This window comes from Antechinus flavipes, chromosome 5 (genome assembly GCF_016432865.1).
Source record: "Antechinus flavipes isolate AdamAnt ecotype Samford, QLD, Australia chromosome 5, AdamAnt_v2, whole genome shotgun sequence".
NCBI classification, from domain to species: domain Eukaryota; kingdom Metazoa; phylum Chordata; class Mammalia; order Dasyuromorphia; family Dasyuridae; genus Antechinus; species Antechinus flavipes.
In genome coordinates this window covers 83,229,413-83,253,102 of record NC_067402.1, presented here as the reverse complement: position 1 = coordinate 83,253,102, position 23,690 = coordinate 83,229,413, and the positions used below count along the sequence as shown (strand labels likewise).

At 35.7% G+C, this 23,690-nt stretch overlaps 1 protein-coding gene across 2 annotated transcripts in view; it reads left to right on the top strand.

The window, feature by feature from the left end:
• The window catches only part of UBE3C (ubiquitin protein ligase E3C), a 176,253-nt gene extending 169,220 nt beyond the window's left edge, over positions 1-7,033 (top strand). For both annotated transcript variants that reach the window (XM_051963013.1, XM_051963012.1), the window contains exon 23: positions 5,319-7,033. In XM_051963013.1, coding sequence (XP_051818973.1) covers positions 5,319-5,489 — 171 coding nt within the window. In that variant the 3' untranslated portion in view covers positions 5,490-7,033. The remainder of the gene's footprint in view (positions 1-5,318) is intronic.
• Positions 7,034-23,690: the final 16,657 nt, after the last annotated feature.

Here is a 23,690-nt window from a genome sequence, read left to right as displayed (position 1 = left end):
CAAGATAAGTGTATTAAGAAGAATCCTCAGAGTTGTGAATGAATCCAACCATTCTGGAGAGCAATTTGGAATTATGCCCCAAAAGTTATCAAACTGTGCATATCCTTTAATCCAGCAGTGTTACTTCTGGGCTTATATCTCAAAGAAATACTAAAGAAGGGAAACGAACCTGTTATGTGCCAAAATGTTTGTGGCAGCCCTGTTTGTAGTGGCTAGAAACTGGAAATTGAATGGATGCCCATCAATTGGAAAATGGTTGGGTAAATTGTGGCATGTGAATGTTATGGAATATTATTGTTCTGTAAGAAATGACCAGCAGGATGAATACAGAGAGGCTTGGAGAGACTTACATGAACTGATGCTAAGTGAAATGAGTATTCTGATGGAAGTGGATTTCTTTGACAAAGAGATCTAACTCCATTTCAATTGATAAATGATGGACAGAAGCAGCTACATCCAAAGAAAGAACACTGGGAAATGAATGTAAACTGTTTGCATTTTTGTTTTTCTTTCTGGGTTATTTTTACCTTCTGAATCCAATTCTCCCTGTGCAATAAGAGAACTGTTCGGTTCTGCACACATATATTGTACCTAGGATATACTGCAATATATTTAACTATATAGGACTGCTTGCCATCTAGGGGAGAGGGTGGAGGAAGGGAGGGGAAAAACCGGAACAGAAGCAAGTGCAAGGGATAATGTTGTAAAAAAATTACCCTGGCATGAGTTCTGTCAATAAAAAGTTATTATTAAAAAATAAGAAGAAGAAGAAGAATCCCCATTTACTGTTTACTAGAAGAAGAAATATATAAAGCATATTCTTTATACTCTGTATATATGTACAAAGTTCTATTGATTCTTACATATTATATATATTTCCAGAAATACAGTTCTGGTTCAGTATTAGGAAAACTCAGTATAATTGATCATATCAACTACAAAAACATCAAAAAATCACATGATTTTGTCAATACGGAAAAGGCCTTTGACAAAATATAACACCTCTTCCTATTTGAAACACTAGAAATCATAGGAATCAATGGAGCCTTTCTTAAAATGATAACCAGTATCAAGCTAAAACCAAGAGCAAACTTGAAGCCTTCCCAATAAGATCAGGGGTGAAGCAAGAATGTTCAGTATTACAAACATTATGAATTAAGTATTGTACTAGAAATGTTATCTAAAGCAATGAAACAACAACAAAAAAAAAATTAATGGAATAAAAAATGGCAAAGAAGAAACAAAACTATAACTCTTTTCAGCAGATAATATGATGGTTTACTTAGAGAATCCACTGTGAAAACGTTATTAGAAACAATGTCAGCAAAGTTGTAGGTTATATAACAAACCCACATAATCATCAACATTTTATATATTACCAACATAATTCAGCAGGAAAAGATGGAGAAATTCCGTTTAAACTGCTGGCAATAAAAAATACTTGGAAGTCTCCTTAACCAAGATAAGCCTAGGGGTTATATGAACAAAATTTCAAAATATATTTCACATAGATACTTTTTTTCATGGATCTAAGCAGTTGGAGAAATATTAATTGCTCATAGGTAGATCAAATTAGGGTAATAAAGATGACAATCATCCTAAAATTAATTTACATATTCAGTGCGAAGAGCTATAAAAGTGTGCGTATCCTTAGACCCAACAATACCCATGACTAAGTCTGTGTACCAGAGAAATCAAAGAAAAGGAAAAAGAACTTACTTAAAGAATATTTATAGCAATTCTGTTTTTGATGGCAAAGAATTGGAAATCAAGGAAATGCCTAAACCAGTTGTAGTAATATGACTGTGATGGAATATTGTTGTGCCATAAAAAATAACAAGTAAGATCATTTCAGAAAAATCTGGAAAGACTTAATATAAACACATGCAAATGCAGTTTCGAGCTTGCCTTATTTTTCTTATTTTTTTGTCTTTGATTTCTTTTGCAAAATGGTTAGCATGGATATATATTTTGCATGACTTTACATGTATCTATAGTCAATATCAAACTTCTTGTCTTCTCATGGAAGGGCAGGAAAGAGGAAGAGAATTTGAAAATCAAAATATTTTAATAAAATAAAAATATATTAAAAAAGAAAGTTCCCTCCTCCTATATATATATGGCCGTGTGTGTGTGTGTGTGTGTAGTCATTTTTATTTATAGTCTGGCTCTAAATGACTATCTAAATGACTAAAACCACTATCAAGCTTGTCACATTCAGTTGTATTAAGGATGTAATTAACAATTCCTAATACCATAATTTTGATAGAGTTTCTGTTGTGAAAACCAAATGGCATAATGAAAGATAAACAGGGAACTGATTGAGTACATTAATAATTTTTTAGTGATAGGGAAAATAAGAATAAGAAAAGTAGATACATGGAACTTAGAGGAGTTTATTGAAATAAATTACTATTTATAATTTAGCATTCTTGAATCAGAGTGAATAGTATAGGTATAATTTCCATCAACTTCTTGCAGCAATTTTTATTGAATATTGGTTTGTTCAATTCTTTCTGACAGTTTTGATATATGTGAACAAAATCCAACCATACCAGAAGACTTCAGTTTATAAATTGTAATTGCTTCTCATTTCTCCATAGCAGGACCAACCTTTCGTATAATAAGAATATGTAATTGCCTATATTATGTTTCTTGTAGGATACTCAAAGAGGTGCCTGTCCAGGCCCAAAATATTTTTACTAACAACTTGCCATGGTGCCTGAAATTCTAGATTGATTGTCTCAGATTAGAGCAATTTGTCTTCATGAGTCTTCTGGTAAAGTGCAAGTGTTATCATCATCACTAATAACTAGTATTGGTTGTCGTGATAATTGTGTTTAGAAATAAGGGCCTGGGATGGGCAGAATGAATGAATAATGAAACTAGAAAATTAACCTTAGCTAATCAGTCTAGTAGAAAGTCCCCTGAGATGTAGAGTTATAAAACTTGAGTTTTAGCCTTGGCTTTGCCATTGACTTGGTTTATGAACTTGAATAAGAATCTCAATTTCTGCAGTAGGCAAAAATAATAATAGTAGTAATGATGATGGTCTCTGAAACCTCCGGAGATTAAAATGTTATTTTTATTCTATAGGAAGTTGTTTGGCTTAAAAGGTTTTAAACAGGAATTGACATGTTCCAGTTGACTGTTTTTGAGCAGATAATTCTCTTTCTATTGTTGGATATAGCAAGTTAGATTTGAAGTTGATTTTTAAAATTTATATTAATTCTTAAAACACTTAATAATTTTTTTTTAATTTTTATTTAATGATTACTTTATATTGACAACATTATCCCTTGCACTCATTTCTTTTCCGATTTTTTTCCCCTCCCTCCCTCCACCCCAACACTTAATAATTTTGAAAGATGTTCTCTTGTTACTAATTTTTAAAGTCATAGTAATAATGGCTCATTATCCTATTGCTGTCAGTGTCTGAAAATAGTATAAATCAACACTTGCTATGGTCAAGACAAAATGCATTTGTTTCATGCTACCTTTTCCCAAAGTGATAGATTTTTCATATTTGATTGAAGGGCTTCAGGGAAAAAAATAGGCTCTACCTTCAAGAAAAATTTCAGCAAACATCTCATGCCATGCTTTACCACATTTTATCCTTTGCATTTTGGAAAGATTTAACTGTATCCTTCTCTGGGTTCTATCAGGGCCAACGAAATAGACAGAAGTTAAATTGTTGGCTGGCAATAGAAAAATGCAGTAAGACTTATTTTACGCGACCTTGAGATTCTTTTTTTTGTGTTTACTTCAGTGTTAGATCCCTTTCATTATAGATGTTGAGCCCAGGCTAATTTTAAATATATACCATTAAGAAAGTATGCTAAAGCACAGCAGCAATAAGCTTAAAATAAGTATATTTTAGGATATCTGTTTTTACTAGCATTAACACTTAGAAATTCTTTTCCAAATTTAAGTAAATACAGCCCTCTTTCGTTTTACCTGAATGTCCTTCCCTATTCTTCATAGCTCCCACTAAGACTGGAATTTAAGAAGCATGAAAAATTCAAAGAAGTAAGGAAAGATTTAAATGAATTAATGTAGATTAAAAACAAAACAAAACTATTTCCCAAAGAGAAATGCACATATTAACTACAAGTAGGTAAATTAAAAGCTAGAAGTAGTCTATGATTTCTTTGGTAAAGGAAATTCCCAGATAAGAAAATTTTGTTTACAAATGCAGATTAGCATCTTCTCTGCCTTCTATGGGATATCAAGAAATACCTGGAATACTGGGAGATTACATGATTTCCCTAGCCACTAGTTGTTACAAGCTGGATGTTAACCCAGGTTTTCCTAGCTCAGAGCAGTTCTCCATCCATTAAAACATTCTGCTTTTGTAGAAAAAAACGAACTATAAAAGGCAATAAAAGATAAATTACTTGTAACTGAAAATCATTGTTCTATATCACTTGAATTAAGCTTTTAATAAATAGTAAATTATAAAATTGGGTACATTGGACTGCTATGTAAAAAACAAAATATATCAGTTAAAGCAGAATCTGAATGTAATTCACTCTGAATGCGTACACTTATTTAAATAATCATAAAACCAAATCAAATATAAAATGAGAATTTTTTAATTTAAAGAAAAGAGATTAGAAGGGAATGTGGAAGCAAACAGGATGTTTCAGTCATGTGGAAATTATGGTATTATGCATGTTCATTTTTGTTTATTAGAACTTTTTTTTGGTTGGCAGATAGCTAGACTTAGAATTTTCATTTTACCCAAAAAAAGGAAGAGTGCTATTTGTGGATAAGACTCAACTGAATTTCTGCCTAAAATTTTCTATATGACTGGTTTCCATATTGATCCAATTTTCTATATTCAATATTCCATATTGAATACAGGGTCAAGTACATGATATTCCTTATAAAAATGTAATAAAGGTGCCAACAAAGAGATGGTAATAATGACATATCACTTTTTTCTAGTGCTTGAAGGTCTATGAAGCACTTTGTTCCTATTAATCCTTTGAAGTAAATAGTAACATACCCATTTTATAGTTGAGACAGAGACACCGTGAGATTAAGTGATTTGCTTATCGTGGTCCATTGTTGGAGCCAGGATTCAAAACCAGGGCTTCTTTGTGCAACACTCTTTCACTGTATGTGTTGCCTTTTAATATGGTTCTTAGTTCACCAAGGGAAAGAAAATATTCTTCGCAAAATATGAATGCAGTGTTCTCTAATGTCTAGTTGGACAAACTGAGCAAGATTTCTTTGTTGACTTTTAATGGTTGTAATTTTAAATTAAATTTAAAAAACAAAAATGACTTTTCCCCATTAATGTATTCTTTCAGGAGTTGTATCCTGCATTTTGCATTCATAATGGGGGCTCTGACCTAGACCGACTTCCCACTGCCAGTACCTGCATGAACCTCCTGAAGCTGCCTGAGTTTTACGACGAGAATCTTCTCCGTAGTAAGCTCCTGTATGCCATCGAATGTGCTGCTGGATTTGAGCTAAGCTGAGTTGTGCAGAGGCTAAATGCAATGTTCTGCAGACAGAAACTAAGCAGTGCCTCCACCATAAGCAGCACTCCTACCAACCAACCAAGGGATCTCAGGCTAGGTTTCTGCAGCTCTTCTTTCTTACCAGATGTCCTAGGTTTATTTTTTAAAACACACATGATTTTATTAAGTAACTCATTTATTTACATGGACACCGCTTTCCAGTGACTCAAAATAACCAATGCTGTGTGCAGTGTGGCTGGTTTAGTGTTTATGCCAAGAAGAGCACATTTTAAGAACAGTGGCAAACTCAGTATATACAATGAATTAACCAAAGATGAAGCTTTTCGCTCTGTGCTGTTCAAATAAAGATAACTTTATGAGCTAGCAATAAAGTTATGGTGCAGCACGTTGCTTAATGGGATATAGATGGGCAAATGTCATCTTGAAGATGTATGCAAATCTCCTGGGCCTGGAAGATTAAAAATGCTTACCATTAAGCTCCCCTTATTGCTTCTCATGTGGTTGAATTGTTTACAATCCTTAGTTGTTGCAACTAAAACCTAAATGCATCTCTTTTCTGCTGCCTTCTCCTGAAATGGTAAGCTTGAAAAATATGTAACATTGGTAATATTTTATTTGTGCTTTTTGAACACACATTTCTGAATCCCAGAAATGGGATTAGCATGCTTATTTTAAGTACTACATTGGGCTGCATCATGATGAGTTGGACATTATATTAAATAGATGTGAAGTATACATGCTTCTTTGTTCTGTTTTTCCCCCTTTTCCCGTCCCTCATTCCTGTACAGATTTCTTTTGGTATGTATCCTCTTCCCATGACATACACACTACCTGCAATAGTAATGACTTTGAAAGAAAGTACATTGTAACATCTATTAAAAATCATTTGAACCGAAGTAATAGGCTTTATCTTTTGTATCTGTAGCCTGCTGTGATCATATTCTTTCTATAACTTCACTCCCTTCAGTTGTCATTTCTGGGCTGTAGAAACCAACTTATTAGTTGTTATTTTTGTGACTTAGCAGTTTTTGTTTCAGCTGCTGAGTTGAGTGCTGCTGTTTAGACAAGATGGTGGGAGGGAATATGTTGTTGAATATGATTTGATTGCCAGGGTAGCATCTTCCTTTGATATAGGAAAGAAGCTATTCTTTAATAATAAGGCACTTTATGGGTTCAAGATTTGTGTTCATATCTAATTTAGCTGATTAAAAACAGAAAGCTACTCAGAGCATCTTCTCTAAGGTTAGATAGGGAAGGGTTGGGGGCAGAGGGTGGGCAATCACCAGAATTTATAATCAGTTTCTTGGTCATCTCTTATGCTGAAAATATTTTACTGTCACTGGAGTTTCTGTTGGATGTCATATTTAATTGACAGTAACCAGCAATATACTTATAAACATGGGAAGACTAAATGATGCTTGTAAGATCTTTACCAGTATCTATATAAATTGTATAATTTCTTAATTTGGGTAATAAATGAAGTGTTCAAATGCTATTTGTAGTCTTGGTATACAGAAATAAAATAATTGTTTTTTCTTTTTCTTTTGCTTTAGACTGCTTTATTTATGTTGAATGTTGCATACTCTACATTATTCTTTTCTTTTAAGTTGGTTTCATGTATGTCAGTATTATGAAAATTAAATATTTAGGATGTAAGATAATTCAGTGATTGCTGTTATTAGCTTTCTTTTATTTTAATCTGAGGCTGTTTATTTGTTCCCCTTATTCTTTAAATATTTTTAAGTTATCTTGATAGTTTTTCTTTTTTTTTATCTCAACTACTGTTTTAAGTTCTAATGCAAATTAAATGGTTGTATTAAATACTCATATTTCCAAGGTTGTGTCAGTCATGCTCCAAGTTAATGTGATTGATTGTATATAAGTAAATACACTAATGCAGATTCTTTTATAAGAACTCTCTCTTAAATCACTAGTTAATGCAGTCTTTACAGAATAGATTCACAAGTGAGTTAAAATCTATCCCTAAAATCCAATACCATAATGGAAAAAAAACTTGACATAGCATGTATAGTTATAAGGCGATTTATTAGGTCCCTAATATCAGCATTATTAGAGGCTTCTTTTTTTCTTAGCTTTTTAAGATATTTGTTTCCTTATAATATGCAACCATGACCTAGTAAAATAAAAGCATCACCATATTCTCCCCAGATCTTTGTATAGTCGTGGAAAACAATGTGGAACATATTTAATTATCAGTCCATTATTTTTTTATAGTATAGGATTTTTGTTACAAGGAAAGTACCCCTCATCCCCAATGATAGGATTTCTACCACTTTTTTTAGGAAATAATTTCAAGCCTATTTCAGTGGTTAGTTAGATAGTAGGTAAATCCTTATAATCATCAATCACTGTTATTGTTCTTTTTGGTACTCTGCTGACAATTTGGTACATTGTACTGACAGTTGTGTGCCTGAAACTAAAAGCATTATTATAATCCTTTTAGATTTATCTGTTGAAGATTTCTCTATGGTCCTATAATGTATTGTGGCCCCTTGTCACATGCTTAAGTTAATCTTTGTACATTGACTTCGTTTTTAAAGATGTTTTTATTACCATGATTCTCGCAGTATTTTAATCTAACTGCTAAATTTCATATTTGAAAGATACTGTTTGCCAGTGTTCCTAGCTATTGAAAATATTATTTAGCAAGAATTCATTGTGAACAATATTAGTTCACTAGTTTCATGTAGTATAAGACATTGTAAAATAGATGGTTCACATTGACAAGCATTCAGTTTAATTGATCAAAATAAAACAAACACATGAAATGGCCAGAGAGCCTTAAAATGACAGAGAATTTAAAAGGTATATGTGAAGGGGACATGATTAAAGTAGCAGTGTCCAGGGAAACCTTTTGAAGTAGCTGGATTTTAAGCCTGGGCTTTAAGTATTTGAAAAGAATTGGTGAGAAAGAAAAACATTCCAAGTTAAGGAGAATAGTGTGACAGTAGGAATTGGTATTTTCTGAGAGTGACAGAAAATAAAATGTCTTAAGTTATTAGGGAACAATAATAACTGTCTTTCTATGATTTTATTTTCCCTGGAAAAGTACTGTGTCATTGGGTAAAGCTCTTTGTAGCTCTTTGGTCATTGAATCCATGATGAAAAGATAGTAACTAATCATTGAAAAGGAATTGAAAAAGAAAATAAACTGGTTCTTTTGCAAGGTCCAAATTAGCACCCTGACCCTTGTCAATTTAATCCAGTTTATGGTGTTATAATGGAAGAGAAAAGCTTTGCCATAATCTCCTAGGTCTTGCTCTGGATTCCTACCTTCACCTCTGTTCTTTACTTGAGTATAACTTACCCAAAGAGCTAGAGGAGGTCTCAGTCTTGTGAAAGAATGCCTGCTCTAAGTGAGAATTCTGGGTTCCAAAGACTTTGCCCCCAATTCACAAGTAACCCATTTATTGATTCCATTCTAATAGCCATTATCCTTCACACATTTACTCATCTGTGACTGACAAAACAGCTATTCCAATAGTCTGACTCATGATAAGATGAAGTGTTTTTTGGTCAAGATGCTGTTGTGCCAGTCTCGTGTTATGGAAAGCAGTTTTGTGACATCAAAGGGAAACAATTTAAGTATCATCCTCCTTCTCAAAACCATCACTGATTTAGGAGGGAATTTGTTCTTCGGCAGAAAACATAAAGGAAATAATAAGAATTCTCTTCAATCTCAGGGTTAGCTCACCTATTAATTATTGGAGACAAGGTCTCATTAAAGCTAATAAAAGAATCAGTGCAATGTAACACATAGGTTTCCAAGATGTAGCTATTTTGTGGTATTCAATTAAAAAAATCCTACTTAACTAAAAAATTTGTATGACTCCCTTGATTCCATTACCTTAATTACAAGATCCTTCTGTCAGTGGCTATTAGAACAATTAGTAATTTATTGAGGCTCTCTTGCCAGATAGTCTCCTATAGAGTGGTAGGTTAAGAAACCAAGTTCATCTTTCATAAAAAGCTTAGAAAAATTTTAGAAAAGTTTTATGGTATGAAAATAAAAGATTTCCCAGGAAGACATGAGAGAAAAGACCAGTAAAATCGGGGAATTGTGGGGATAATATAGTCAATATCTATTACTACTGACTGGAACTACAAGTGTTATACCTTGGGATTCCTTCCACAAAGATTGTCAGAAAGCAGTATGCTCCTTACACGATTATGTTTGCAAACAACTATTTTGATATGCCTTGTTGAAGCTCAGGAAATCTTTTTCATCATTTTCAAAGTGTGGGAATGTTTAAAAGTTAATGAAATCAAGGGGCTTTCATTGACTTGGTAATGTAAAAATGAGCGTAGAGAAAGATAAACGACACTGATATAATCTAGGTGAATAAGTATTCCTTGGAACACTTGAAAAGGAATTGATTTAAGGGTAGTGGTCCTAGTTCTGATTCTCTATTTGAAACAGATAATCTGTGATTCCTTTCCATTCTCAGACTCACCAGATTGTTCCAAGATGAGTATAAAAGGTGAGTATACTTTGAGGAGGGACTTTGGAGGTGGGGAACATTATATCATTATAATAGAACACTCTTAAAAATACCTCATTATCTAATATCTGTTATCCAAGAATTAGTGTGGCCAGTTCAGAAACTAACTCAGTCCTCACAAGGCTGATCAAGTAATGTAGCCACAAAGAATCCTAAGTACTGTCAAGAATGGTTGCAGTCCACATTGGCAGCAGGAATAGCTATACCAATGAGTTCAAAAGATCCATGAAGTGAATCACATGGGTTTTTATATAGATGTGTATATACTGCAAGTCAGCTTTTAACTCTTGAAATCACTTGCAACTCGTTTTACTATGTTTTTACTCTTTTACAAAAAAGTGGATTTGTGTTGTGATTGCTTTCACAGAGATTGTTAGAAAGCATTATCTTTTTCTAACCATGCTAGGTCTTTACCTCTACCCTTTCTACATTTTACTTTGTTCCCCAAGGCTCTTTCCTGGGTCCTCTTCTATTATAAATTAGTTTGCTGATTGAACTCATCAGTTTCCATGGATTAGATTTCTCAATTCTCCTGATAAATCCTAACCTTATTTCCCCTGTCCTTCAATCTCACAGGTCCCAAACTAAATTTTTCTTCTCTTCCTCCCTGTTACCCCTCTTCCCCCTCCTCCAAGCAAGAGCTAATATACTGTGATTATTCACTGCCCAATTCTCAGTTGCCCAAAGTGTTATCTTTTGTCTGTTTATCTTTCTATCTTTATTGGTTATGGAACATCCAGCAGCTTTGATATTTACTATAAAAGAAAGTTAAAGGAGCAATATCTGTCCAAAGTTATCACTATAATGAGAAGAAACTATTTGATTTCATATTATCCATGCAAATACAAAAAAAAATTTTCCATGAATTGAATCTTAATTTTTTTAATTTATTATTTTTATTAATGCTTTTTAATTTTCAAAATATATGCATGGATAATTCTTTAACATTAAGTCTTGCAAAACCATGTGTTCCCATTTTTCCCCACCTTCCCCTCACCTCCTCCCCTAGATGGCAAGTAATCCAATATATGTTTAAAAAAAAATTCTTCCCAGCCATCTGCTTGTCCACTGGTTGCTTCATTAGTATAAGTTGATTGTATAGAAGTGGAAGTTAGAGAAGAATGGACAGGATAGGGGTAAGACAGTAAGTAATCTTCAATAAAGATCAGAAAAACTATTGAAGAAGGGGAAACTGATGAGAGGAGCCCCGAAATGCTCTCTGTTCCCAGATTTGGGGGGAATGCTTGGGAAACTTCCTCAGAGAACCTCTCCCCTGAGAGACCTGTCCCAGGGAATCAAGATAAAGTGGTTTCATTCTGTTAATGTAATGCTGGAGAAACTGAGGCAATATAGAGATTAGAGAGTATTTAATAATTTATTTAATGGGAGAGATTTACTGAGACCAAATGGATCCATGATTTGGTCCCAGGGCTGAATGAGACTATTGTCTCCAAGAATCCAGCAAACAATGTGAGATATACATACACGAGTCTCAGACTCGGGGTAGACTGAGGTGGGGGCGAGTCAGGATGCTGAGAGCGGGAACAGGACTCTGACAATTGGGTTCTGACAGGGTGAGGGGAGACGTGGGGGGAGGAACCCCAGAGATGGGGAGAGGCATCTGGATAGGAGGGTATCTGATATTCCAGTAGCTTGGGATGGGGAGAAACAGTCTGATATTCTAAAATATAAGATTTTTTTGTCCTTATCAAATATTCTGATAAAGAGGGAGGGGAGGTTTTGCAGGACTGAGCTTTGAGAAGTAGGGAAACTGAGTCAGGACTAGGTCAGAATAATTATGGAAACTCCAAGCTGTGGCATAACTATCTAGGTGGGACTAGTTGAGTCCAGGACCACTCCTACTTAGCCCCAGCTGGAGATCAAGATTTCTATCCAGCTCTATTGAGTTGGAGATTAGTCCAGGGACATTCATTTAACTCCAAGATTCTCTATTCTGATTCCAGCTCAAACTGCTCCCAGCTCTCACCAACAACTACTCATATAACAAGCCCAGTCCAACTCCTTGCAGAGGACCTAATCATGCCAAGGAACCTTTCTCTCCCCTTGGCATAGCCCTCTGACTGCTGAAAAGACATTCTCTTTCAACATTACTCCCTCTTTATCTCTCACCTGTTTCTCTAACAGGACCTTACTCTCTCTCTGTCGGGATTTCTCTCCTAGATCTTTATTTCTCTGTCGGGACCCTGCCACTAAAAAAGTCAGCCTGCAACAGCTGACTTCTCAGTTCTAACAATAAACTTCTTTTGCCAGTTTAACTTTTTGGGTTTGTAAATTCATTTACAAAGGACCTGTGCTGACCAGAAGGAGGTTCCCACAACTCCTTGCCCTGTGCTGAATCTCATCAAAATCAGCCTTTTAAAAAAAATTCAAACCAGTTCTCCTTTCAGGTCATTTTTTCTCCTTTTTTTCCAGTACCCCCGTACTCAGCTCATTTTTCTTGTCCTAAACACTGTGAGACTTTCAGATATATTTTGATTTTATTTCAAACATTGTCCTTTCAGTTCATCATCAATTTTGAGACATCCTTGATTGTAGTATCAACCATAGGTTGGATTCCAGAAATCCAGTTCTGAAGGTAAGCCTGCTATAAGTCCATCTTTTCCTTATGCCTCGTCCCTAATCTGTCTTTATCCTCACAATGACCTCATGTTCTCTCAAGTTCTCTCACTGACTACCTATGTTTTGGCTTTACTTTCCTCACCTTCAAATCTAGTTCAACTCTATACCATTCTCTGTTCTTAGAATTCCTGCTCCATCACCACTTCCTGCCTTGCCAGACCCCAACCCCAGATTACCTTATCATCTGTATTCTCTATGACTACTCATGCTTCTGAACAGTGCTGGAAGAAGTCGTACACATTCTGTCCAGATCTTTTACAAGTGTATTTCTCTAACCTCAGCTGTGCCCTCACATAGCAGGGCTGTTTTTTTACTCTTTAAAATTAATTTTCCAATTCCCCACTAAAGCTCTTTCAAGTTGCTTTTCTTCTCATACTATTCCCCCTTCCTCCTACAAGTAAAGAACACTGATTTTATATATATATATATATATATATATATATATATATATATGTACACTTTGCTGGGAAAATAAAGGCCATGTGCCTTTAGCTTCTCCCCTATTTTGCATATAAAAACCCCTTGTATTCTCTCCTTCTTTATTTCAGTTTCTAATGAAGAGGCCATTTTGTACTTTTGATCCCATCTTTGGCAGATGAGCCTTGCAATTTTGCCTCTTCTAATTTCTTCAATTTTTTTTTTTCTCTCCATTGACTCCTTCCCTGATGTCTTACAAACATGCTCAGGTTTCCTCCATCTTTAAATATTTGACTATGTCCACAAATTATCTTTTTTTTTTTCCTCTTCTGTCAGCTAAACTTCTAAAAATGCCTTTTGTATTCCTTGCTTCCACTTCCAGCTACTCAAAATATGGCTTCCAAGTCTCTTCATTTCACTGAAATCTCTCTCAAAAGTTATTGATGATATTTCAATTGCTCAATCCAATGGCCTTTAATCATTTCTCATTTTTCTAGCTTCAGATGCATTCGACACTTTAATATCCCTTTCTGGATATTCTTTCCTCTCTGTTTTTTTGTGGTGTTTCCTCTTGGTTCTGTCTGTCTGATCACTTTTTAGTCTATTTTATTTTGGAAGATCATACATGTCCTTCTCGCATCCCCAGTTGTAGGTATATCTCAAAACTCTGTCCTGGGCTCTCTAACATATCTCTCTATATATTCTCTTGTAATGCAAATATCAACTTTGCAACTATGCAAATAACTTGCAGATTTACATATCAAACACTACTCTTTTCTGTTAAAAACTAGTTGTATCACCTATTGAGTATTTTAAAATGGATGTCCCATAATGGGTCACTCAAGATGGACATTCAGAAGTGAACTCTCCTTTCCATTCATAGTCATCTTTTTTCTGAATGGAATTCCCAATTTTTGACAAGGGCTCCTCCCATCTTTCCAATCACATATTTAACTTCAAAGACATTTTCAACCCTTTAACTTTTCCCTAATCCCCCATAACTAATCAATTGCCAAGTTTTCTTGATTGCATCCTACATTTGTCACATCTGACTCCTTCTCTCCATTCATAATCTGTTATGGGCCAGAACTCTGAACTTGAAACAAAGGATTCTTATAAGGCACTAAGTCAATGGAATTGATAAAAGACAATAAAGATAAAATGGTTTAGCATGGTTCAGTATGATTGATTTAATCTTATAACAAATAATGGTTTCCTAGTCATATAGTGATTAGTTTATACTCAGTGTAGAGCATATAAACTGAGACTCGGAAAACCCTCAGAGGCAGAGGCAGAGAAGACAAAGGACTGATGGCTGGAGCTTAAGCTCTCAGAATCAAGAGGAGAAATTCAATTGATCTTCAATGTTCCTGGTGGCTGGGCTGGTTCCCTGCACTTTCCCCACTAAGACCAAGGCCAGACGGAAAAGGTCTCCAGAAAGCTGCTCAGAATCAGGCAAAGAGATTTGGACTTTAACTCCTGGCTACTCCTGTGGTGATTACTCTCCTGAAACGAAGGCTGCTGCTCCCAGTGATCCCAAGAAAACCAAAACAAAAAAACATTACAATAGTCACTACTTTATTCCTTAGCTTATTTCACTTGGACCAGTATAATAACTTCCTGATTGTCTCCCTGCCTCAAGGCTGGCTCCCTTCTTCAGCCCATCCTCCACAGAGCTGACTAAGTGATATTCTTAAGCATATGATGTAACTATACCATTCTGTTGTTCAAAAAACTGCATGTCCCCCTAGTACTTCCAGAGTAAAATTCCATCTTTTCTAGATTCCTTCTCTAGATTTGTTATATGTTACTTTTCTATATGTGCACTTTTGCCCAGCCAGATGGATCTATTGCTATTCTTTATTCGCAACTTTCCATCTTCTGCCTCTCAGCCTTTTGAGATAGGCTGTCCTTCACATGTAGAAGAAATTCCCTCCTCAAAATTAATCTTGGGAGCAACAAAGGCCTTTCCTAATTTCCCCTTCTTCGTAGGTACTAATACTTGGCTGCTTCATCCCCAAAAGTCGCTCAAATTTATTTGAATTTACTTTTTCAGTGCTTTCATTTTTTTCCTTTCGAATCCCCAATGTCTAGGACACCGAAGATGCTTGTTTATTCTAGTAGTAAAAGAGATTACCATTTGTTACAATTTGCAACAGAAACTGTTTTTAACATTTTCATTTATTGTACCTTTGTCACAGATTGAGGAAATTGAGCATCACAGATGTTAAATGAGTTGCCTATAGTTGCACAGCTTGTTGTAGTCGTTTTTTCCAGTGATCTCTCCCTCTTTGTGACCCCATTTTAGGTTTTGTTGGCAAAGATATTGGAGTGGTTTGCCAGTTTTTTTCCCAGCTCATTTTACAGATGGGGAAACTGAGGCAAACAGGATTAGTTTACTTTCCCACAGTCACATAGGTAGTAAATGTATGAGGCCATCAAGCCTTCCTGACTGTGGGCCTAGCATTCTATACACTGTACCTGTACCTTTGTACTTACTTACCTAGTAAGGCACTATTGGGTCTTCCTGACTTGGAGTCTTGTACTCCTGTGCCAACAGGAAGTTAGATGGTACGGTGATACTTATGACTCCCATGATACCACCCCACAATCACAAAGGCTCATTGTTTGTTTTAATTTAAACCTGAAAAGGTAAAAAAGATTTTTTTTTTTTTGCTTTATGAAAATTAAGTACAAAGGAAAAAAGTCTAGTTAATGAATTTTGATTGTGGCTAACCTCTAACAACTACTATTTGTGTCTTATTTCTAAGTATACCTGCCTAATGCCCAGCCTCTGATGGATGCAGTAGAAATAGTGGTGGCTAGTCACCCGATTATGGCAAAGTCTTTTAACACCTATAGAACTGGAAAAACAACCCTTATCCTACCCTACCTACTCTATAGTTAATGAAAAAACTCTGCAAACTTTAAAGCACTATGTTAATTGAGTTATTATCAATCCTCCCTTAATTCCTAATTGATATGGGTAATTCTGAGTTCTTAAAGGTTACAACAATGGACCATTAAAAAAGTTTTAAGTTTTGACCAGCTGGTCACATCTCTTATGACTTTAACAACAAGTCTAAAATCTGAATAGTTCCTTTCCATTAAATATGGAAAGCAGGTTGTCCTTCATTCTTGATCACCAAAATGTTAAAGTCGAGTTAGTGTCTCCTACTGTGACTGATTAGAGCAATCTGAGATTGGAATGCTCTGCCACAAGTTGGACACAAATAGTCCCTATGAACACTTGGGGTGCTTCTCTAATTCTGTGCATCTCCCATTTCTTCTGAGCTAATTCAATTCTGCTTTGCTCATAGAGCACAGCACCTTCTCTGGAGGGTATATCTTCCATGTCACATAATCAATTCTAAAATTCTTGAGAGACCATGAAGGTGTCCTTATTGCTCTTTCAGACCATCTTGTGAGTACTTACCTTGTGTGAGTTCTCCATGAAATAATCATCTTGCCAAGCATACATTTGCCATTCAAACAATGTGGCCAGTCCAATGCAATTGTGCTCTTTGCAGAGAGTCAGAATGCTCTGCAGTTTAGTTTGAGAAAGGCTCCCAGTGTCTGGTGACTTATCAGTGTCAAGTGATTTCTAGAAGCTTCCTAAGACAATCCAAATGAAAGCAATTCAGTTTCCTGGCATGGGGTTGGTCCAGATTTCACAGGCGTACAACAATGAGGTCGACATTATTGCTCTGTAGTAGGCCTTCAGTTTGGTAGTACTGGTATGTGGTTTTTTATTTGCAGATGATTGTGTATTCAATTCATCCTCTGAAGCTGAGATGCAACAAAGATTGATTTTCTGCTGCTATTGCTAATTTTGGCCTAGCAATACCAGGAAAACAGAGGTCCTCCATCAGCCAGTCCCACACCATCCATATGTGGAACCATAATTACAGCAAAGGGTGAATTCACGTTTTCAATGCTGCGGATAAGTTCACTTACCTTGGCAATATTCTTTCCAGAGATGACCCCATTGACAATGAGACTGACACATGCATTATCAGAGATAGCTCAATGTTTGGGAAGGTCTGGAGGAAATTGTGGGGGAGAAGTATGGGAAGTAGAGACTACATATGAATGACTTTTATAGAATGAACGATGCTTACATTTTTGCCATAGCCAAAAGAGTAAGAGCCGCTCAAAGTGCAAATTGGTGTTCCTCCTAGAAAGGGTCAAAGGGCTCGTTCTCTTGCTCATCCATCAGTGTTCCCTTTAAAATAAAAAAATGGAAGGTGGATTTCTGCATGAAAACCAAGAAGAAAAAAGGATCTTCAGAAGCAAAGAGAAATCCTAACTTTTTTCAGGAGGTGGAAGAAGTACTAGAGGAAGGAAAAACGATTTCATTTTATTTCATTGGACTAGATTGTAACCTCTTTATACTTTTTAGTAAGTTGTCTTCAACAATTTCTATGACCAAAACATTCATTACTCTTTGACCAATCTGGGATTAAACCTCTCCAAATTTATCTAGGCTATCCTCCAAGTGACAGATGGATGGGACCCACATTGAAAACTTTTCCATTAAAAAAAAAAAAAAAAAAGAAAAGGTCATGTCTGATAACTAATAAATTGAACAATTTCAGTTGGCTAAGTTGGTTAGAGTTGGAAAGATCCATTAAAGTTAACATTACAACTTAAAAAAAAAAAAAAGAAAACTTTTCCATTGAATTTAATTTGTTAGAGTGATTATTTTGCTGTCATATCTTTGGAGGACCCTAGGTCTCTTCTATGTCACAAAACATTGAGACATCAGATATTAACACATCAAATTAACTGGAAGCTGGAACTCTGAAGACCTGAAGGGATAAGTAAAAATTTAAATGAGGGTGGGAGGAGGGAAGCAAAGAAAAGATCTAGAACTCTGTACAAGAAGGTCAGGACTGAAGTGGGTTTGAAAGATAGGTAATATTGAGAGCCCTGTGGAACCAGCCAAGAATTCCCTACCCAGAAATTCACGAGGAGAAGGCAAAGAAGATAGATTGCATCCATTTCTTAGTTTTGTATCAACCTATCCTGAGAACTAAAACTCATCCTAAGAAGTAGGTCTGTGGTATCCTGTACTGATGATGGAAGTATTTGAAAGTTGTCTGTGCTCCCTGAAAAACCAACAACTTCCTCTCCCTGAAGCATAGATTTTGGGCCCTGGACAGCATTGAAGAAACAAGGGAAGCAAAAGGAAAAGGTTAGAAAAAAACCAGGGAAGACTTGAAGGGTGGGAGGTCTGGGTCATCTGTAAACTTGTTGGCTCCATTATAATACCTACTTATCTGGTACTCCTACCAAGTAATGCATTATCAAAGCAAACCTATTTTCGCAGACTCTACCTTATTCCCAGAAACTGTGTGTGTATCCATGTGACTATGTGGTTTGTGTGTTGTGGTGCAGAAGAGAGGGAGTTATATGACTTTGCACCAGACACTCTCCTTTGTTCTTCCCACCCCTGCCAGCTCAATCTCTTGCTCTTGCCACCTCATGCCCTGACCCCATCTTCCCAAAGTCAACTTTGTTTCTCATCATTCTGTTTGCCTTTCACTCGAAACAGAGCTGCCCTGCCTGCTCCCTGGTAATAGTTCTGAGTTCACCTGTCATATTTCATAAAAACAAGAAAAGCTAAGAGCTGCAAAATAATAATTAGCTCATCACATGTCAGGGCTGAATTATACTCTCTCATATATTTTGGGATGCCTTGTTTTCTTTTCCATGTGATTAGACTATGTCAAGAAGAATGAGTGATTCAGAAGGATTTAGATCCAGTGGCTAAAATGATGGCAGAGAGATGGGGACAACAATGCCATATCAGATATATATATATATATATATATATATATATATATATTTGTGTGTGTGTGTGTGTGTATGTATCTGATTAAAATATGTATCTGATAAAAGTATCTCTCCAGCTAATAAGCCGCTCATTTTATGGGGGTACTGACAATCAGTGAAGGCAAATGATTTATAATGTTATTTCACTCTTCTGCTCCATTCTCCAAACCCCAAACATATTATGGGTGCAGTGAGCAGATTAACACTCATTGAGAGACTTGTTCAGCACTTCATACTACAGGGTGTCATAGGACATCAGTGCATTGGCTACTACACAACACTGCTAGCAGTATCTTTTCACAACAGTTGGCCATTAATAGGAATGACAGATCATATATGGGGCTTTAGGATTGCAAAGTGCTTCATACGTGTTATTTCATTTTAGCCTCAAAACAATCCTGTTAAGGTAAGAGTTATCCCATTTTATAGATAAGAAAACTGAGCCTCCGATTCAGTGACTTAGTTATGGTATTGAAAAAGTAGCATTATACAGTGGAGTCTATGTTCTGGCTCTGTCACAATCAATTAACAAGAATTTATTAAGTGCTGACTCTCCCAGCCACTGTTCTAAGTGCTAAAGGAGCAAAGTCAGAAGTGAAATTAATTCCCACTCTCAAAGAGCTTACCTTATACATCATATACATATATAGATAGAGACAAGATAGAAAGTAGATGCAAGTAAACGTCTGATTACTCTCTGGTCATTAGCCTACTTCCTCTGGGCGCTGACAGATAATCTTTATCTTGCCTTGCTAGATCCAAGCCTCTGCCTCATTTCCTGGTTATCGACAAACCATGTAGCTGAATGGATTTCCCAAGCATTTCCCAGCTCCTCTCAATGTGCTATCTTCCTCAACTGGAATGTAATTGCCTTGGGGAAAGAGATTTGTCCAGCTTCTAGTTCTTCTTAGCCCAGTGCTCTGTATTTTACAAGTGCTTGGGCAGGTTTTTTTTAAGGGAGAGGGGTTGGGGCTTTTTGGATATTGTGGATAGAGCACTGGGTCTGGAGTTGGGAAGACCTGAGTTCAAATGTAGCCTCAGCCATCTTGTAGCTGAGTGACTCTAGTCAAGTAAGTGTCTGAAGTCAAATTAGAACTCAGATCTTGAAATGGAGAGAGTACAAGGCATGGAATGAAGAATATCTGAGTTCACATATGGCCGCAGAATACTTCCTCGCTGTGTGACCCTAGGCAAGTCACTTAGCCCACCTGCCTCAGTTTCCTGCTCTGTAAAATTACCTGGAGAAAGAAATGGCAAACTATTCCAATATCTTTGCCAAGAAAAGTTCAAATGGTGTCATGAATCAGACACAACTGAAAAATTTTGAACAACAATACTAGATAATTTTAGAGGGAATAGCCTTTATAAATGGGAGGTGGTAAGAAGAAGCTGAGGTGAAGAGAAAAATCATTCCAGGCATGGGGGATGCTGCTACAAAGGAGTATAGACGGGGAAAGGAGTTATGTATATGAAGAACTGCAAGAGGACTAGTTCAATTGACACAAGCATCTACTTATGGAAAGATCAATAGACTAGAAATGTAAGGAGGGGCAAATTATATGGGCAAAGATGTGGAGTTAGAAATGTTGAAAGTGTCTATGGGGAGTAGTAAGTAGTCCACTTCGGCTGGAATATAGAGTGAGCTGGGAACAAAGTTGGAAAGATTATTCATGACTAGATAATGGAGGTCCTTAAATATTAGGTTAAACAGTTTGGATTAATGAAGGTTTTTGAATTAATAAACATCATCATAAAGGTGCATTCAGAGAATTAATCTGATATTGGTATGAAAGATGTATTAGGAGTAGGGGAAACTAGAGTGAATGAATGAAAAATCATTAAGTGGTTATTATTATCAGTCATTGGGCTAATTGCTAGACAGATAAATACAAGTAATCAAGACTTCCCTGCCCTTGAGGGCAGGAGTGTGCTGTTAAATGTTTAGCAACCAGCCGTTGTTAAAATGCATAGACAATACATTTTTTGAGGGGCAGTCCCCCAGCTGAATTCTTCCAACATTCTCTCCTAAAACAATTTTAAAATAATACCTCAAATCAAATTCTGGAGTTGCAAAGCCAACAAAAAGTTAGGATGAAACATTTTCCTAGCCTAAAAAAACTTTTAAGGGATCAGCAGAAGTTTTGACCTCAGGGAACAAGCCTGTCAGAGCCCACACACATAGCAGAAGTAACAGTAACTATAGCAACAACAACAAGCAACAATTTGGGGAGCTCTCATCCCGTAGACAGGGTGTTGGACAATTGGCCATAAAGAGATCACAGGGAACCTGTTACTAGCACTGGGTATAGCTGATGCTGACTGGCAATATTGCCTATACCAATTCTGGGTCAGCATTTCTGGATGGAGAGGACCACTTACAGTCTGTCACAAGAGAACAGTTCTGGTCACATTTCCAAAGCAAAGAGGATCATTTATTCTTAAGGGACCCTTCTTGGGTAAAGGTCTAGTTCTGACTAGGAGCGCGGCAACCAAAATTCTCCCAAATCATACCATCTTGTAAGCACCAAAAGTGCTTTCTGACCCCAAGAACTCACTCTGAAAACAGCAGCACACAAAAAAGCCTGAAATTTGGGGATAGTGCCTCCCCATACCGAGATGAGCTGAGCTTAACTTAAACATAAAGTTCAATATCAAGAAACAGGCTGGAAAAATGAGCAAACAATAACAAATCTGACCATAAAAAGCTAATAGGGTGGTAGGGAAGATGAAGACAAATTGAAGACAATATGAAAACAGGTACCAAAAAAAACCTCAAAGAAAAATGCTAAATGGGCCCAAACCCAACAAGAATTTCTGGAAGAGCTAAAGAGATAAGAATGGTAGAGGGAAAAACTGGAAAAAGAAATGAAAGTGATACAAGAAAATTATGAAAATAGAATTAACTGATTGGTAAAAGAGACACTAAAAATACTGAAGAAAATATCTTAAAAATAGGAATTGATCAAATGAAAAAAGAGGTTTAAAAAAAATCACTAAAGAATAGAACTCTTTAAAAAGAATTGCCTAAATGGAAGAAATACAAAAGCTCATTGAAGAAAATAATTCCTTAAAAATTAGAATTGTGCAAGTGGAAATGAATGACTCCCTGAGATATCAAGAAACAATAAAACAAAGTCAGAAGAATAGGGGGGGAAAGAAAATTTGAAATATCTCATCAGAAAAAAATTAGACATAAAACATAGAGAGATAAGAGGAGAGATAAGAATTTTGGACTCCCTAAAAGCTATAATCCAAAACAAGAGCCTAGACATAGTATTTCAAGAAATTATTAAGCAAACTGTCTTGATATTGTAGATCATGAAAGTAAAATAGAAATTGAAAAAATCCACAGATAATCTCCTAAAAGACATCCTAAAATGAAAACTCGCAGGAATATTATAGCCCAGTCCCAGAGATTCCAGATCAAGAAGAAAATACTTCAAGCAGTCAGTAAGAAACAGTTCAAGTATCATGGAGGCACAGATAGAATTCCATAAGATTCAGTGAGAAAGAGCTCATATTAAAACCAAGGATAATCTATTCAGCAAAACAATGTAATTCTTAAGGTGGAAGGAGAGGAGAGATGAGATGACTTTTAATGAAATAGAAAACTTTCAAACATTCCTGATGAAAAAACCAGAGCTAATTTAAAAATCTGACTTTTATATATGAGACTCAAGAGAAGCATAAAAAGATAAATAGAAAAGAAATCATGAGGAATTCAATAAGGTTAAACTCTTTACATTCCTACGTGATAATTATAACTCCTAAGAACTTTATAATTATCAGGCACTTAAAGGAGTATACATAGTCAGAGGTACAGGTTATCAGTGGAATATTTTTGGGATGATATCTAAAGGAATAAAATTACGGGATGAAAAAGAGGGTGAAAGGTGGAAGGGAGAGGTAAACTGGGGATGGCAGTGGAATTTTCTGACTGAAAAGAAGTGAGCAAGGAAAAGCTTTTTATAATAGAGGGAGAAGTGGAGGGCATGATAGTGAATAGTGCTTGAGTTTCATTCTTATCAGAATATGCTCCATTATATGTAAAAATTTAACTTACCCAATAGAGAAACAGTAGGGAAAAGGTGGGGATAGCAGGAGGAATAATAAAAGAATGGGAAGATTAAGGGAGACAGTGATTAGAAGCAAAATAGACTTTTGAAGAAGGACCTCATAAAAAGAGAGAAAAGGAAGAAACAGAAGAAAATGGGATGAAGGGAAATAACATAGTAATCAAAACTGGGAATGAGAATGGAATGAACTCACCCATAAAATGGAAGCAGACAACAGAATGGATTAGAAACCATTATCCAACAATATGTTATTTACAAGAGACACATCTGAAATGGAAAAAGATACCCCGACTTAAAAAAAAGGGCTGAAGCAGAATCTAATATGCCTCAGCCAAACTAAAAAATTCAGAGGATAGCAATCATAATTTCAGATGAATTACAAGCAAACAGACCAAATTTAAAAAGATAATCAATGAAACTACATTATGTTAAAAGGTACCATAGATAATAAACTAATATCAAACAATTTTACAGCAAGATTCTCCAATAATAACTTCATTTCTCAAATACATACTGAGTATAGAACTGAGTCAATTTTGTAAAAATAAGAGCTAATCTTTGATTAATAAATGGTCAAAGAATATAAACAGACAATTTTCAGAAATTATAACTATTTATAGTCATATGAAAAAAATGCTCTTAATCACTATTGATTAGATTAAGACAAAGTAGAATAACTCTGAAGTACTACTTTTCACATACCA